The 15,799-nt window shown below is 40.7% G+C and overlaps 1 protein-coding gene across 4 annotated transcripts in view; it reads left to right on the top strand.

The window, feature by feature from the left end:
• Positions 1-15,799, top strand: part of ADCY7 (adenylate cyclase 7) — a 257,435-nt gene that overhangs the window by 238,807 nt on the left and 2,829 nt on the right. For all 4 annotated transcript variants that reach the window (XM_030204352.1, XM_030204350.1, XM_030204353.1 and 1 more), the window contains 7 exons: positions 2,627-2,781; positions 5,170-5,257; positions 7,094-7,252; positions 7,468-7,620; positions 9,987-10,094; positions 13,454-13,568; positions 15,671-15,795. In XM_030204352.1, coding sequence (XP_030060212.1) covers positions 2,627-2,781; positions 5,170-5,257; positions 7,094-7,252; positions 7,468-7,620; positions 9,987-10,094; positions 13,454-13,568; positions 15,671-15,795 — 903 coding nt within the window. The remainder of the gene's footprint in view (positions 1-2,626; positions 2,782-5,169; positions 5,258-7,093; positions 7,253-7,467; positions 7,621-9,986; positions 10,095-13,453; positions 13,569-15,670; positions 15,796-15,799) is intronic.

Raw genomic sequence — 15,799 nt, 5'->3', positions numbered from 1 at the left:
CAGGCCCCTCACCCCCTCTCCCCAAGTTAAGAAACCCGGGGGGGGGGGGGGGCTTCAAATGTCCTGCTCAACTCACAGCCCTTCCCAAAGTCATGTATCTGGCTTTTTCATTTCTACATCCAGAAACTGCTGGGCCTCTTGTGCGTTTTGAAAGGAGCGCCATTGACTTCCATGTTGGATCTTTAGGACGGCTGGATAAAGTAGCATAAATTTAGTATTCTTGGATACCAGTGCAGAGCATATTGGGTGAAAACGGCGTCGTTGTTCTTGTACCCCCGCCGAATAGTCCTGAAAAATCTTAATCAGGTTCCCCTCATATGCAAGTGAGTCCCTCTTCAGTCTAAAGCCCCTTAATATCTCTTCCTTATGCAGGTAATTGAGCACTTTAATGATGACTATTCTTGGCCTTTGCAGGCTGGGTTGCCAACGCCCCAACCTGTGGGCTCGTTCAATGCACAGCTCTCCTCGGCTATCAGAGAGAGCCAGTTCTTTTTTTAACCATTGTTCTAACAGTTGCCCAAGCGACTTTTCAGGAATCTTTTCCGGCAGCCCCACAATTCTCAAATTACATCTTCTGGCATGGTTTTCCATGTCTTCTATTTTTTCCTGTTGCGATTTAAGCTGTGCCCGAAGCCTGGCTAACTCTTGCGCATTCTGAGAACAAGAGTCCTCTGCGGCTGCAATCCGATTTTCGGCTTCTCCCACTCTCTTCTCCGTTTCGGCCCCAGACGATTCAAGGTTTTTTAATTGTCCAGCCAATAAGTCAAATCGTGGATTTAGGGCAGCACTCACCGCCGCTGTTATTTGCGCCAATTGTTTGTCCGTAAATTCTCCCTCATACACACTTTTCGAGTCCGCCATTTTGTGGCCAGTCTTAAAAGGTGAAATTTTTTCCTTATCAAATTTTGTTCCTCTGCGGGTAGTCCCTGGTGGCATGGGCTTCAAGTATTGCTCCATACACAATTAAATAAGCCACTTATGACCTCCTCGCACCTTTAAGTCTCGCTGAACTATTATTTATTGCGAGGCCTCTACCAGTACTGCGTCCCGGGCCCTCAAGTTACCTTGTAGGTATATCAAAGTCTCAGTTCATGGCCCTCGCTTCTGGTATGATATTTCTAAAACGTCTTCCTGGTCAGGGCACCTAGGTAGACTACAGAATCATCTCCCAGACTTGCGGGCGTAATTATAAATTCCTCAATCTCAGGGGGTCAAAATTGATCTTGCTTTTGATCCTTGGCTATTCCGCCCTGCGGGCCCCTTAAGCTCTCCCTTCAAAAATTGAAATTGGGCTTACCAACTCTCCCGCCCCACCTCAGTGAGGGCGCCACCCTTACTCGGGTCTTTTTCATGGTCCTCCTCGTTCGCCGTCGCTGCCTTCCACAGCTGGTTCAAGTTTTCCTCCTCCCGTCTGGTTGATCCCTTCTCACGCTCACCACCATGGAGGGCCGTTATGAGCCTCGCGATTCGGCCTCCGCCGCCATCTTGTACAGGCACTCATTCAGTTCAGGTATTGTTTGCCCTTTCGGTGACCGGCCACGGCGTTGTTAGCTTCGCTATTTATGTTCGTCTGGGCCCTTGCCACTCCCAGATATTCATTTGGCGTTCGGGAGCGGGTTCAGTAGCTCTAAAATCGGGGGCTCCATGCGGGCGGAACGGAGCTCACACCGCGACGTCCATCCCGCTGCTCGGCTCCACCGGAAGTCCAGTGGTGTGCATATAATTTTAGTGAGAGTATGTTGGGATGGAGGAATGCCAAGATGCCATGAAGAAATAACAACAGCACAACTCCTTTTGTGCTGTGCATATGATTTTACTCATATGTGCCCTCATAAATTAGACATTATCCCCCAAATTCTATAAAAGGTGCTCAAAATTGTGCATGCAAATTTAGGCATGTGCCCAATTTGTGCTTACAAGTTCATTCAGTAATGAGCCAATTAGCAGCAGTTATAGGGCGCTAATAATTATTGGGACTAATTGGCAACAATTTTAATTTACATTCTCATCTTGCTAGGCACTGTTCTACAAAGATGCATGTGCAAACGTTTTAGCGAGCAACTGAAAAGGCGGCACGGACATGGGTGGGTCAGAAGCATTCACTAAAGATGCGTGCAGTATTATAGAACACAGGAGATTTGCGCCTAATTTAGGTGCAAGTATTTACAGCAGGTTTCAGGTGGTGTAAATTTTTGCATCCAAAATTGGGCGCAGATCCCGGTACTAGGAGCGCTGTTTATAGAATAGCGTTCAGTGTTTATTTTTTTTGGCACCCAAATGTGGGCGCCATTTACTGAATGTAGTCCCACGTGTGTAGCTACGTACTTCACTCTGAAAATTATCCCAGGGAAATTTTGCAATGTCTGCAGAGCGAAAGGTGTTCATGTACTTTTTACCGGTGTGGGTGAATTATCCCTGTGATGGACAATAGCACAGTCATCAGTGTTTATAAGCACCTAAGGAGAAGAAATACCCCATCATACCATCTGCTTCGTAGTGTCTCATGACAGCCTAACGATTGATTGAACATTCTGAGGTCGATTTTGAGTTTGTCATGGTGATGCTGTAATACTTGGTGTTGTCGATATAGAAAAGTTAGTAACTCCAATATGTGTTTTTTTTACAGTATTATCTGTATTGCTGCATGCTGGGGTTTATTGCGTGTGCCATGTTCCTTCGAATGAGCAATGAACTCAAGCTTCTCTTTTTGTTGATTGCTTTTATTGTATATAACATCATCTTCCACTCCCATCCCTATTTGGTAGAGAGCAATCCAAACAGGTAAGAGTCTCCTTGACTTGTTCTTTCATTGGTAATTGCATTTGTTGAAAATCAAACACTTTTATATCAGCAGTGTTTTTTTTTTTTTTTATCAATGTCATCGTTTATCATTTATTAATTTGATATACCACCTCTTTTGAGCACAAATCGAGGCAGTTCACATACAATTGTACAGGTACTTGCACTGTCCCTGAAGGCTTCACAATCTAAGTAGTGTGTATCTGGGGCAATGGAGAGCTAAGTGACTTGCCCAGGGTTACACAGAGCTGCAGAGGAAATTAAACCCGGTTCCTCAGATTCTTTTTCCTATTTACATATTGTTTTGTGTTATCTCTGTACATAGGAGCCAACTTTTCAAAATGATTGGGGGGGGGGGGGGGGGGTGCTGAAATTTTTTTTACAGGTAGTGCATTCCCCCTTCCCCTCCCTCTCCCCCTCCCTCTGAGTTCCAGGCCCCCGCCCCCTCCCAGTTCCAGGCCCCCGCCCCCTCCCAGTTCCAGTCCCCCCTCCCTTCCTTCGAGTTCCAGGCCCTCCCTCCCTCTGAGTTCCAGGCCCTCTCTCCCACCCTCCCTCCCAATTCCAGACCCCCCTCCCTCCCTCCCAATTCCAATCCCTCCCAGTTCCAGGCCCCCTCCCTCCGAATTCCATGGTCCCCCCTCCTCCCTCTCTTCAAGTTCCAGGGTCCCCCCTCTGTCTGAATTTTAAAAGTCATCTTTTAAAATTCGGACGGAGGGGGCCTGGAACTCGAAGGGAGGGAGAGAGGGGCTTCTAAAATTCTGAGCTGGCGAAGGGAACTTCCGGTGGGTGAAATATTGGGGGTGCTCGAGCACCCACGGAGTCGGCGCCTATGTCTCTGTACCATCCCATATTGTGGACTAGAAAAAAAAGGTTTTTTGCATTTATTATCTGTACTAGTGAATGGTTGTGTAACACTGTTTCTTTTGCAAGTTTATGCTTGTAATGTATGTTTGAAATTTGTAAAAAAAAAAAAAAAGATACCACACAGACTCTTATATATACGCCCTTTCACCATGTGCCAGAGGTAATATAATCAATAATTTAGAAGGACCTTCCAGACAGCTTTGAATATTACTCTGGGTTCACTAGTATTGTTTGCTAGATTTTTATTTGGGTGTCTGGTTGAGTTTGGGGGAGGTGAGAGGGTTTTATGGTGTGTTTTTCTTATTTTTTTTCTTCTTTCTATTATCGGTGCGTGGGCGGGTGGGCAGGCCAGCGTTCTTCCTCTCTTGCCTGCTGCACACAAAATGACACCGTCTCCAGATGCTCCTCCCTTCTTCCCATACACCTATCTCCCACCCCTTTTCTTTTTAACCCTTCCCTCCCCACTCCCTCTCTCCCCTCTCTTAACCCACCCCTCCCCCTCCCCTTGTCTTCACCGGCCTTCAGCCCGGTTGTGGTTGGCCCCCCCTTAATGGGTTGGACTAATTCTTCTCATGCATATTCGTTATAGATATCCTGAAAAGATTGGCAAGGGGGGGGTACTCTAGGACCCAGGGCCGCCAAGAGAGGCCATTTCGGGGGGAGGGAGGGAGAACACGTACTGCCACCCATTAAAGTGACCGGTAAGGGCTTCCATGCTAACCAAGTAGTAACCGCTGCCTGACTACCACCGGGTAAGCACCAATGCTACAAAAATAGAAAATATTTTTGTAGCGCTGGAAATGGTATGCGCTGAGAGTGGGAACGATCTCCGGAAATGGCACGCACTGGGGGGTGCGAAATACCACCGGGCTCCAGCGGTAGTTCCAGATTGGCACATGCGGTGCTAACCCTTTAGTTAAAAGGGCCCCTGAGACTTCTCTTCCTTTCTTTTTTAAAAAGTAGTATATTTCATTTGAAGTTCCTTTGAAAGAAATTTTATTTTCTAGTAAAATTTCTTGAGTTTGAGTGTTTTTATATTTTTCACTAGCCCGACATTTTTTTTGGGGGGGGGGGGGGAGGTGGGAATTTTTAAGATTCTCATTAATTTGCATATTGAATTCTTTCATAGAGTATAAGAGTAACCCACAGTAAAAGCTGGAATGGCTCAAGTTGCTGTACAACCAGAGTCTTAAAACATTTCCTGTCAAGGGGCCCTGTTTACTAAGGCGTGTTAGCATTTTTAACATGTCTACAAGTAGTGCACACGCTAACCGTGTAGGCACCTATATGGATATTGTAGATGCATACACAGTTAACGCGTGTGCATGATTAGCGCGGGTTAAAAATGTTAACGAGCGGCTTAGTAAACAGGGCCCTAGGTTAGAAATGATGACGTGAAAGGCCAGGTGAATAGACTACAAACTTTGTCAATTTTGAATTCATTATTTTGTTTTCTTTGGGCCTCTGAAGTTTTGAAAAGTTAATTGTACATTTCTTATATTTCAGGCCTCGAGGAATTATGAAAAACCCTTTGATCATGGCCTGTTTCTATCTTTCTCTGTTTTTTGTAACCTTGGTTGTCTTGTCGAGAGAGGTAGGTAGGCCTAAATAATATAAATGTTGCTGGATATATGAAAATGTCTAGATGTTGGAAATGCAATTCATGTCCACTATCGGTGAAGTTTGGTATAAACTTCAGGAGAGCATCTTTCTGTATGAACAAAGGAGAACATTTTGAAGATTGAGATGTTTCTGCTTTGACTAAACTAGAAACTATCGGATTGATATTCAAAGCAATGTCTTTTTTTTTTTAAACTTTATGTTTTGCAAAGAAAACAATAAAACTTACAGATAAAGCATAATCTCAAAAACATAATATAGTCAAAGCAATTTAACTCCTGTTAAATCGCATGTTTGGGGCTAACCTGTCTTTTTCAGTGGCCCTTAACCAGGTAGTGCCACCGAAAATGTTCAGTTAGTGTATATCTCAGGGGTCCTTTTACCAAGCTGTGGGAAAAAGGACCCTGCGCTAGCGGTGGGAGCCATTTTTTTCCATGTGCCAGGGCCCTTTTTACCGCAGAGGGTAAAAGGACCCCCGGCACACGTGGCCATTCAGTAAGAGAACTCTTACCGCATGGCCATGCGACAAGGAGCCCTTACCCCTTTGAGGTGGCGATAAGAGCTCCTGCGCTAACCCGGTGGTAACTGGGCAGCACGCGGCGATGCCCAGTTACCGCTGGGGTACTGCCATGCAAGCCATTTCTAGGGGTTTTCTTTTTCCCCCAGAAATGGCGCACACTCGGGGCAGGACTACCGCTGGTGGCTGCGTTGGGCCGGCATTAGTCCCAGAAGAGCGAGCGGTAAGCCTGCGTTGGGCTTACCACCGCTCTGTAAAAGGGCCTCTCATTGACTATTTTGGGGGTGTTCTGGGGGCGGAGTCAGCACTTGGCCGGCCAGGGTATCTGCATAAATAGGACCCTGTAAAAGTCAGTCCTATCCTTATGCGGTGCCCCATGGCCGGTTAAGTGCGATAGTCAGCACTTAACCATCTATATTTTAGCTGGCTCAACAAACACAGAAATTCAATGCTGAAGTCCGGACATGGCCCAGAATTTAATTTCTGGGTATAACGCCGGCAGTGGTCAGCAAAATACTGAGTGTCGCCAGCTGAATATCGACCCGTGTGAAATTTAATATGAGGTCCTAAACTTCTCAATCTGGTAATGGAAAAAATTGTTGTTGTGAGGAAAGGAGGAAAATAATAAAGACATTGCTAATTTAAAATAAATGAATTGCAGATAATCTATAGGAAGAGTTTATTTCACCATCCCTTAAATCATCTGCTTTTTAATTGATAGGGCAAGTGTATTCTACATTTTATCTTGATCTATTAATACAATTGACCAAAACCTGGGTTTGTCTGAAATAAAATAAAATGGCTCCTGGGTTAAGTGGGAGAACCTATCACATCTAAATCTGCTGCCAAAGGGACAGACCAGTATGTGACTAGATTTTACCAGAGAGAAATCTTACTACAAACTTTGTAATGTGAATGTTTCTTGCTCCCCACCCCCCTTTTTTTTAAATTAACCTCCATGATTAATTTCTCCCTATTAGACTGCATATTTGGGTACATTTGGGAAATCTTGCCAGCCTAAGGGATGAGGTGGAGGCTCCTACAGAGCTAAACTCCAGCACCACTTTGATTAAAAAAAGCCGCAGTAGCATCTGGCCAGCTTGCTTCCTTCCCCAGCCCCGAGTATAACACCTCCAGGGAGTCCCTAGGCTTTATTAGGGTCCCAAGGTAGAAATATCCGGAACTGGATCCCCTGCATCAGAGTTCTGCAGACCAGCCTCTATGTTCGGTTTTCGAAAGGATTCTGGTAAGGGCTTTTTGAAATTAAATCCTTGCCGGCTTCGCTTTTTGCAGATTGACTTCTATTGTAGGCTAGACTTCCTGTGGAAGAAAAAGTTTAAGAAAGAAGATGAGGAGATTGAGACTATGGAAGACCTGAACAGGCTTTTGTTACAAAATGTCCTTCCAGCTCATGTTGCTGCATACTTCATTGAAGACAATAAGTTGAATGAGGTATTTAACTTACTTTCACATGAGATGCATTATGGATAAGCAGCCATACAGGAGGTGCTATCATTTTGAGTTTCAAGCTTCTACATATTCAATTTAATTTATTCTCGTCTGCTATAAATGATTATAACTTAGGTCTTATAGATTATCACCATGCTGTCTGATAACCAGCCCAAAAGAAGCAATTGGAAATAAATTGGGTTTTTTTTCCTCAACAGATGCATGATTGGTACCATCAGTCCTATGATTGTGTCTGCGTCATGTTTGCATCTGTGCCGGATTTCAAGGTCTTTTACACAGAGTGCGATGTCAATAAAGACGGGCTGGAATGCCTGCGACTCTTAAATGAAATCATTGCAGATTTTGATGAGGTATCCGTCTTAGTCTTCAAAAGCACCAGTGGTAAAAATACAGTATTGGGCTGTTAGGTTCAAATTGTAGTTTGAACTTAATGTGGCAGAATTAGTATAACTAGCTAGGAAGCCATCATTGTTAGATCTGTTGTGTTTCTTTCTTTTTTTTTTTTTTTTTTTTAGGTGAAGTGACAGATTTACGTTTTGCTGTTCATTTTGTTATGGTTTCTTGTTGGCGTTGTTATAAATTTCCTTTAGATTAACTTTGGGAAGATAGTAGTTTTAAAAATAAAGGACAAATGAAAAGTGGTAATGAAACTGTACTGGAAATATAAGATTAGTTAAATAAAACATAGAAGAAGAATTTAGAGGTCAATAAGTACAGCAACTCATGATTTTGATTTTTTTAACCATTCATGTTTATTTTTGGCCTGGCAGTTGCTTCTTACTCCTTTGGACTTCTGGCTTAGTCTGTTTTTATTTGTTTTTTAGCTTTAGCGTTCACCTTTTTTTTTTTTTAGTCTATTTTTGTACCTGAGGGAATAAAGGGTTGAAGGGTCTTTTTATTAAGCCGTGGTAAAAAGTGGCCTGCAGTAGTGTGAGTGCATCTTTTGGATGCGCACTGGGCCAGTTTTTACTACGTCTGGGGAAAAAGGGCTTTTTTTGTTTTTGTTTTCGATGGACCGGTAAAAGGGCCTGCGGTAAAAGGATGTGCCTTTTACAGCTTTAGCCCTTAACGCCACCCATTGGTCTAGCGGTAAGGGCTCACACGCTACATGCACGATGACCGGTTGGCGCACTCCAACTGCCGATTAACGCCAGAAACAGCGTGCGGTAAGAAATTAAAAAAACAATTTCCAAGCATTATGGGCGTGCACCAAATCCGAAATTACCACCATGGGTGCGTGCCTGCCTGGCGGTAGTCTTGTTTTGGCGTGCACTGCATGCATGTAGAACCCTACCGCACCTTTGTAAAAGGGCCTCTATTTAACTTGCCCAAGATCACAAGGATCAGCACTTGAATTTGAACGGGCCTTCCCTGGGGGTCAGCCTGGTGCTCTAACCAGTAGGCTCCTATCAAAAACAACTTCTGCTGGGGCTGCAATGCCAGCAACTTTCATTTGCAAATACCTGAGGTTTTTCCCCTATGTTTTTAAACTCTCCTCTAGCCTGGTTATCATGTTTGATCATCCTTGACATTTGCCAGATACCACAGCTCGCTCTGGAAGCTGTTATGTGTGCAGTTAGAAGTATGGTCAATAATGTTCCTATTGCTTGATATCTGGGGCTCCCTCTCTATCCCCAGGACCTGTGGACACTGCTTGTGCAGTGTTTCTGCCCACTAATGGCCTAAGGAGCAGAAGCTGAGCCTGAGAATTAAGGTCTCCCGCTTAGTTTATTGTTTATTTAATAATTCGATACGGCCATTCGGAAATTCCAGTATAGCAGTTCACAATATCTATGTGTTAAACTATTTAACTGTTTAAAAGAGGAGACATAGCTGTTGTCACTTGTTCAATGTCTTTGGTTGGTTTCACCATGCCGTCCAACTGCCATTTCATTCATTGTCTTCAAAAGTATCCTTGAATAAGAAAGCTTTAGGTCCTTTCTAAACTAAGATGTTTCTATCTGCAAAAATTGTGGCAAATTATTTCAAAGAGTAGGACCTTCTACATTAAAAATAGAATTGTGAATACTGTCAAGTGTATGTCTCAGAAAAGATGGCATTGTGAAAAAGATTCTGCTGAGAAGATCCTAGCGTTCTAGATGAGGAACATGGTACAAGAAAATGTGATAAGGAAGATGGTGAACCTGAACAATTAACTTTATAGACCAGGAAAAGATTTTAAATATAATCATGTGAGAAACTTGAAAACAATGCTCTTCTTTTAGCAATGTAGGTAACATGATCCCATTTTCTCATACCTTTAATCGCTTTTACTGCTGTCTTTTGAATCATTTAAAAACACTGAAGCTCAATCGACTGAATCCCTTTAAGCAAGGAATTGCAGTAGTTGGTTCTGCTCATTACTGTGCCATTGCATTGACTTTTTAATGAAAATGTTGCATCTAAGGCTTTCTTTTCTTTTTTTTCTTCTTTAAAAAAAAAAGAAAAAAAAGCTCTACTTAGATGGAAATTCTGATTTCAAGTTTTAGGTTTTCAAAAGGAACTTGCAGTAAAACATAACTTTCTTTCTTTTCCCTTCAGTGGATGTAAGACATCACAATGCTTACAGAAAAGATGGACATGCCTTTCATGCACTATGCTTCATAGCTTATGACAACTTTCAGCTTTGTTATCAAAAGACCAGAGTCACATGCTTAAAATTTGGCTAAATAGATACTAATGTGCTATACTTGTGATTTTTTTTCTTCCCAAACAGCTTTTGTTAAAGCCAAAATTCAGTGCTGTTGAGAAAATTAAAACAATAGGAAGCGCCTACATGGCAGCAGCTGGCCTCAGTGTTACACCAGGCCAAGAAAATAATCAGGTATGGCTTGTGCGGGGATGCTTGGTGTTTTATTTATGGTTATTAAACTCACCAAAACATTATAATAACATCACCGAGATGTTTCCAAAAACATTATTGCTACAACAAACCACAGTAACAACGATTCCAAATGCAACCATGCAATTTTAACTTCTTACAGATTCCATTTTCAGCCTCCTCCCATTCCCCTTCTTAAGCCAAAGTTGGCTTTGGGTTCTTAGACTATTGAGTCCTTCATTGTATACAATGCTAATACTCCCCTCTATTCTACACCCTTCCCTTACTGTCTCCCCTCCTGTCTCCCCCCCCCCCCCTTCCGTGAGCTGGATCAAGTCTTGTTCAGTCTGTTACAGCATAGAAATCATTCAGTACAGCAATCCTTGCTCTAGTTGATAATACCTGTATGTAGTCACCCTATTGTTCCATAAATCGTTGCTTATGCTTACCCCCCCCACCCCCCCATTTTTTCCATCACCATTAACTGGTGTCATAAAGCTCTCTAGTGCCAGAAGGACGGTGCATCGGGAGTTATCCAACTGCTTAAAATGGTCTTTTTTTCCCCACCACCCTTTTCAAAACCATATCCTTCATCTCTTACCCCAAATTCTAAGACCCTCTTCTTGATAAAAGAGCACTATTTGAGAAGTAATATTAGCCTTTACCTGCAAAATCTGCTCTAAGAAAACATTCATTTCCCACCAAAACATTTATACTTTGGGGCAGGCCCATAGCATGTTTGTTTATATTTATTGTGGAATTTAATATACCGTCTAATTTGCTTAAAGAGAAAAAACTCCAAAATGCTATAGAAAACCAGAGTAACGCCACAGCATATGACCTAAGGTTGTCTTTTCCCCCTACACTTTAAATAATCTGATGTTTGTGTTGCATCTACTCTATATGCTCTACATGGGGCAAAGATAGCCCTGTGTAACCTTTTATATTGAACATCACATAAGACTGAGCAGTAAACTGACTGGGGGCCCCTTGCCAAACTATGCAAGATATCTTCTATGTGTAATTCTAGCCCCAGCTCGTCATTCTAGTTTATCACCAAAACCTCACAATCAAAGCATGTCATAATTGAATTATCCTAACTTTTCCTACTTCCCCAGAGAAAAAAGTTATCCAAGTCTGAACAAAAATCACTTTTGATTCTATCTTTTCCTAGTGTACTCACATAACTACGTATTTGCAGATAGGCAAAGAGGTCTTCAGCCAGAAGTTGGTACTGCTCTTTCAATTTTTCAAATGACAGAATATTTCCCTCATCTGTCACTACCTGTTCAACAATCACTATTCCTTTCATGCCCCAATTTTGGAACTGTTGTCCCCAAATGCCTGCCAGGAATTAGATTCCCTCACAAAGGCAATGCTGTCCGATTTGTGGGGTAAATAACGAAGCATCACATTTACCCCTTCATTCTTGAACTTGGAGCCTATAGTTACACGCCAAATGCGTGCATGAGTTATAGAATACTAGCACTAAGCAATTTACAATTCACGTAACTTATAAATGCAAGGGGGGTATGCACAAAGAGAGGCACATGAGCAGGGCATTAGTGTGTTTGACAGTTATGTGTATAACTTACAGAATGCTGTAAGTTACATTCTTAAAGTACTGCATTTAGGTGCATGCATTTATGCCTGCTACTGACATGGGGTAAGTAGGCAATCCTAAGTGTATAGATGCCGATTTATGCTAGTATTCTATAACAGAATTTGGGCACCCAGCTGCTGTTATAGAATTAGAATTAGCACTCAGTGCATTCCATCTAAGTGCTTTTAGCTCAGGGTTTTTCAGTCAAAGGTTGATTAAACTAAAGGCTCCTTTTCTTTCTGCCTATCAGTTAATTTTGTGCTCACTGTTGCTCACACAGTAGCACCATTACAGTCATCCTGTTGATCAAATTATCCAGGGTTCTCCATTCTCTCATGCCTTAGATGCATCATCTAACTCTATATAGCTTTGGTGTTCTTTCAAAGTACTTTACCTACTCTATCTAAACTGTTATCCTTAATGAGCATAACTTTAGGTTTAGACCCTGTTCTGTCGCACTGGCTCAAGATTCCAGTTCATGACCACCTTCCATTATCCCTCTTCATTGTCAACCATAGTCTGCCTAGTGGAGTACTTCATCACATTGGAAGATGGCAAATATTTGTTCAATTTTAAAAAAATCAAACTTGGATCTAACTAGTTCCATTAACTACAGACCTGTATCTAATTTATATTTTTTGTACAAGTTGACTGAGAAAGTGGTCTACTCTTAGCGTTTAGCTCATGTAGCTAGGTATTAAATGTAGATGGTGGGGAAGGGGAAGGCAAGAAGCTATGGAAGGAAGAAAGTAAGATGAGGACCATGACAAAGGAAGGGCTCTATTTTGGAGGATATGAAATATCTATTGCTGTGTATGACAGGCCTAACAAAAACTGAGGACAGTTGTTTATGTTTATTTAGACTTCATAAACAACTTGAAAAGCATCAGATATATTATTTCATTTCCTTAAAATTATATTCCAGCTGTTACAGGATAGCGTGTTTTAAGCCTGTAAATTGTATTGAATATTTCTTGAAGTGTATTTCTCTAGTTTGGCCAGCAGGTGGTGCATGTTTGTTTAAAACTGTTACAGAGGAATGACCACACCTTCTTTTAGTTAGCACACATATAAAGGAAATGCCTGTAGTGATGTAACCAGCTATTTTTGAACCTTGTTGTTTTGGGGTCTGATTGGCCCAGGAGCTCATTTCATTTGGATTGTACTGGCTTTTGCTCCAGTTTCAGCCCAGGAGAAGAGAGAGAGAAAGCTCTTTGCTGAAGCCCTATAAAAGTTGTATTTGATAACTGGTGAGCAGCTATATGTCCTGATCTCCCCATGTACTTTCTAGAAAGTAAATAAATGTTTAGTTAGTTTTATAATTGATCCATATTTCAGTTACCTGTTACTGTTTGCTGATCGTACATTTTTTGTTCATTATTCAATTTTTAAGACAATAAACAATTTAGTTTGTTGCCTCTGCCTGTCTAGACTGATAAAGAATTCTGGTGGTTTGTATGTTGGGTCTGTGAGTGCTTTCTAGAAACAGTGGGACCACTGGGAGTGTGGCTCCAGTAACCTAGAAATCACTGGGGATAATTTGAGAGTGGCAGACTTGCCCAGAGGCGGTTGGGACCCAGTCGGTGGGTGGAGGGTGCTAGTATACAGCACAAGCAGCAGGTGAAGGTGGACCTGAGCTGTGCTGGGGATAGTAGACCTTCTCAGTGGCTGCGGGGTAACCCCAGGTGGGTGGCTAGGTGTTTTGTGACATCAGGGTATTAAGAAGTTCCCATTTTTGCTTCATTATGTCTCTCTACAGGACCAAGACAGACAACATGCTCAAATTGGAATCATGGTGGAGTATTCAGTTGCTATGATTAATAAGCTTGATGGTATTAACAGACACTCTTTCAACAACTTCCGTCTGCGTATTGGTAGGTTCAGTCAATGAAAGATGAAAATAGTTTACTAGTTTTCAGGATAGAATCCATTTCAGTGCAAAAGGAAACTAAATGTAGTACTAACCTGTTGGAAAACAACAAAGCAGATCAGTGGAAAACAAACACATACACTTTATTAATAGAATATCATCTGAAAAAAAACATGCCCGACACAGGCTGTGTTTCACCCAACAGGGCTGCATCAGGGGCTACAAAACAAATAAAACAATAACAATGATATGACAAATATAATAAAATAAATATAGTAAACAAAATAAATCAAGATAAAAACAAAAACAATGATATTAAAATGATATTAAAATACAATGATAACCATACATGACATACATGTATAAATTGGTACTTAACCAATGTAGAATTAATATTATAAATAATAAAAATTTTGATAAATTTTTTGATAAAAAAATTTTTGGAGCAGTGGTGGAAACTCAAGCAATTAAAAAAATTATTTATAAAAACATAATCCATAAATCATATTATCTATAACTTATAATAAAACTACACATATAAAGTGATGTAAATAAAATGATGAAAAAATTTTTGATAAAAAATTTTTTTATCAAAAATGTTTAACTGTTTTGAAAATAGTCATCAGTACTACATATAGGACGTGTGGTGCACTCATAAGAAATAATAAACTAATAAATACGTATAATAACATATTATATAATGTGAATCCAATAGCAAAATAATAAAACCCATCATATGTCTATTACAAGGATATAATGAATAATGAAATCTATATCTAATAATCCATCAAGTACTTTAAAAATATGTATTAGTATAATGATAGTAAACAATTCTGTATAAATATAATAATGATGATAAAAACTGATATCTTAATATGAAAATAATTTTTTTTATATTATAAAAAAAGTTTTTCTAATTGGACTCCCACCTACTTAATATTCTTTATTATCAAACCACAAGCTGTGCTAGCCAGTGACTTTAACTAAAAAAGAGGATAGACAACTTGTATTAAAGAAAGAATAAAAAAAAAATTATGAATGGATGAAAACAAGGGTCAAACTCACATATGCAGAAATAATGATGATTGGTATCTTCTCAAACACAATGTCATGGACCAGCACGACAAAAAACAAATGTAGACCTATATCAAGGAAAGTACAGAGTTACAAGTCAAGTGAAAAAATCTCAATCAATCTAACAGGAATCTTAATCAAGTGGAACTAAGTAATGCCTAAACACCAGAGCAATGAATGGCAAGAAACATCATGCCGTCTAGCTGAGATGTGATTTATATGCTCTAAAAATCAAAGTGCACATCTAAGAGGCTTGCTAGAAAATTGTACTAACACCAGACTGAATTATTGGAGTATGTTGACTAGTGGTCCATATACGGTCTTAATCCAATGTCTCGAAAAATGCACAAATATGAACTGTTCCGTTATACGTCGATCAATGACGTCAATGATATGTAAGACACACAAATAATATGCTCATTATCATAGAAACTTGTAGAAGAGGTGTATATTATTTTTTGAAAACAAAATCTCAAACATCAAGTGTCCAGTTATATGACAAATGCGGAACCTATTCAGTCCTCTACTAACTACAGCCTGAAACACGGGCTGGAAAAGTTGCTATTAATGGTAGACCTAAAATGAACCTTAAAAACAGTTAGTCTCAATAAAGTTCTGATATAGTGCACCCGATCATGTAAAACTCCAACTTACACGTCAGAGCAGTGGTATATCCTCATGACTCAGAAACGCTAAAGGGATTGCACTATCCAGCTGCGGCGTAATATACGTGCTGCAGAGGTCAAAGTGCATGGCTGAAAAACGCACTGAACTATTATTATAGTAGTACCTACACTTATGTGAATTTGTAGTCCCTATTATAAATTCTTGATCCAATAACTAAAAAATCCGAGTGGAACACTGGAATTTATGGTGGAACAAAGAGAGGCACTTTGGGATACCCTAACAAATGATTTGCTGCTTATAGGCATGTATTTTGCATTAAACTGTTAAGTGGATCATTTTTTTAGTTGGTCTGTGTTAATATGACAATAGATAACTCTGTGCGTAAAATATATTTTGATTATTCAGGGATAAACCATGGGCCAGTAATAGCAGGTGTAATTGGGGCACGTAAACCACAGTACGACATTTGGGGAAACACAGTCAATGTTGCCAGCAGGATGGAGAGCACAGGCCAACTTGGAAAAATACAGGTAA

Source organism: Microcaecilia unicolor, chromosome 5 (genome assembly GCF_901765095.1).
Source record: "Microcaecilia unicolor chromosome 5, aMicUni1.1, whole genome shotgun sequence".
Taxonomy (NCBI): Eukaryota; Metazoa; Chordata; class Amphibia; order Gymnophiona; family Siphonopidae; genus Microcaecilia; species Microcaecilia unicolor.
Note: the sequence above shows the minus strand (reverse complement) of the source record. Positions and strands in the feature narration are given on the sequence as shown.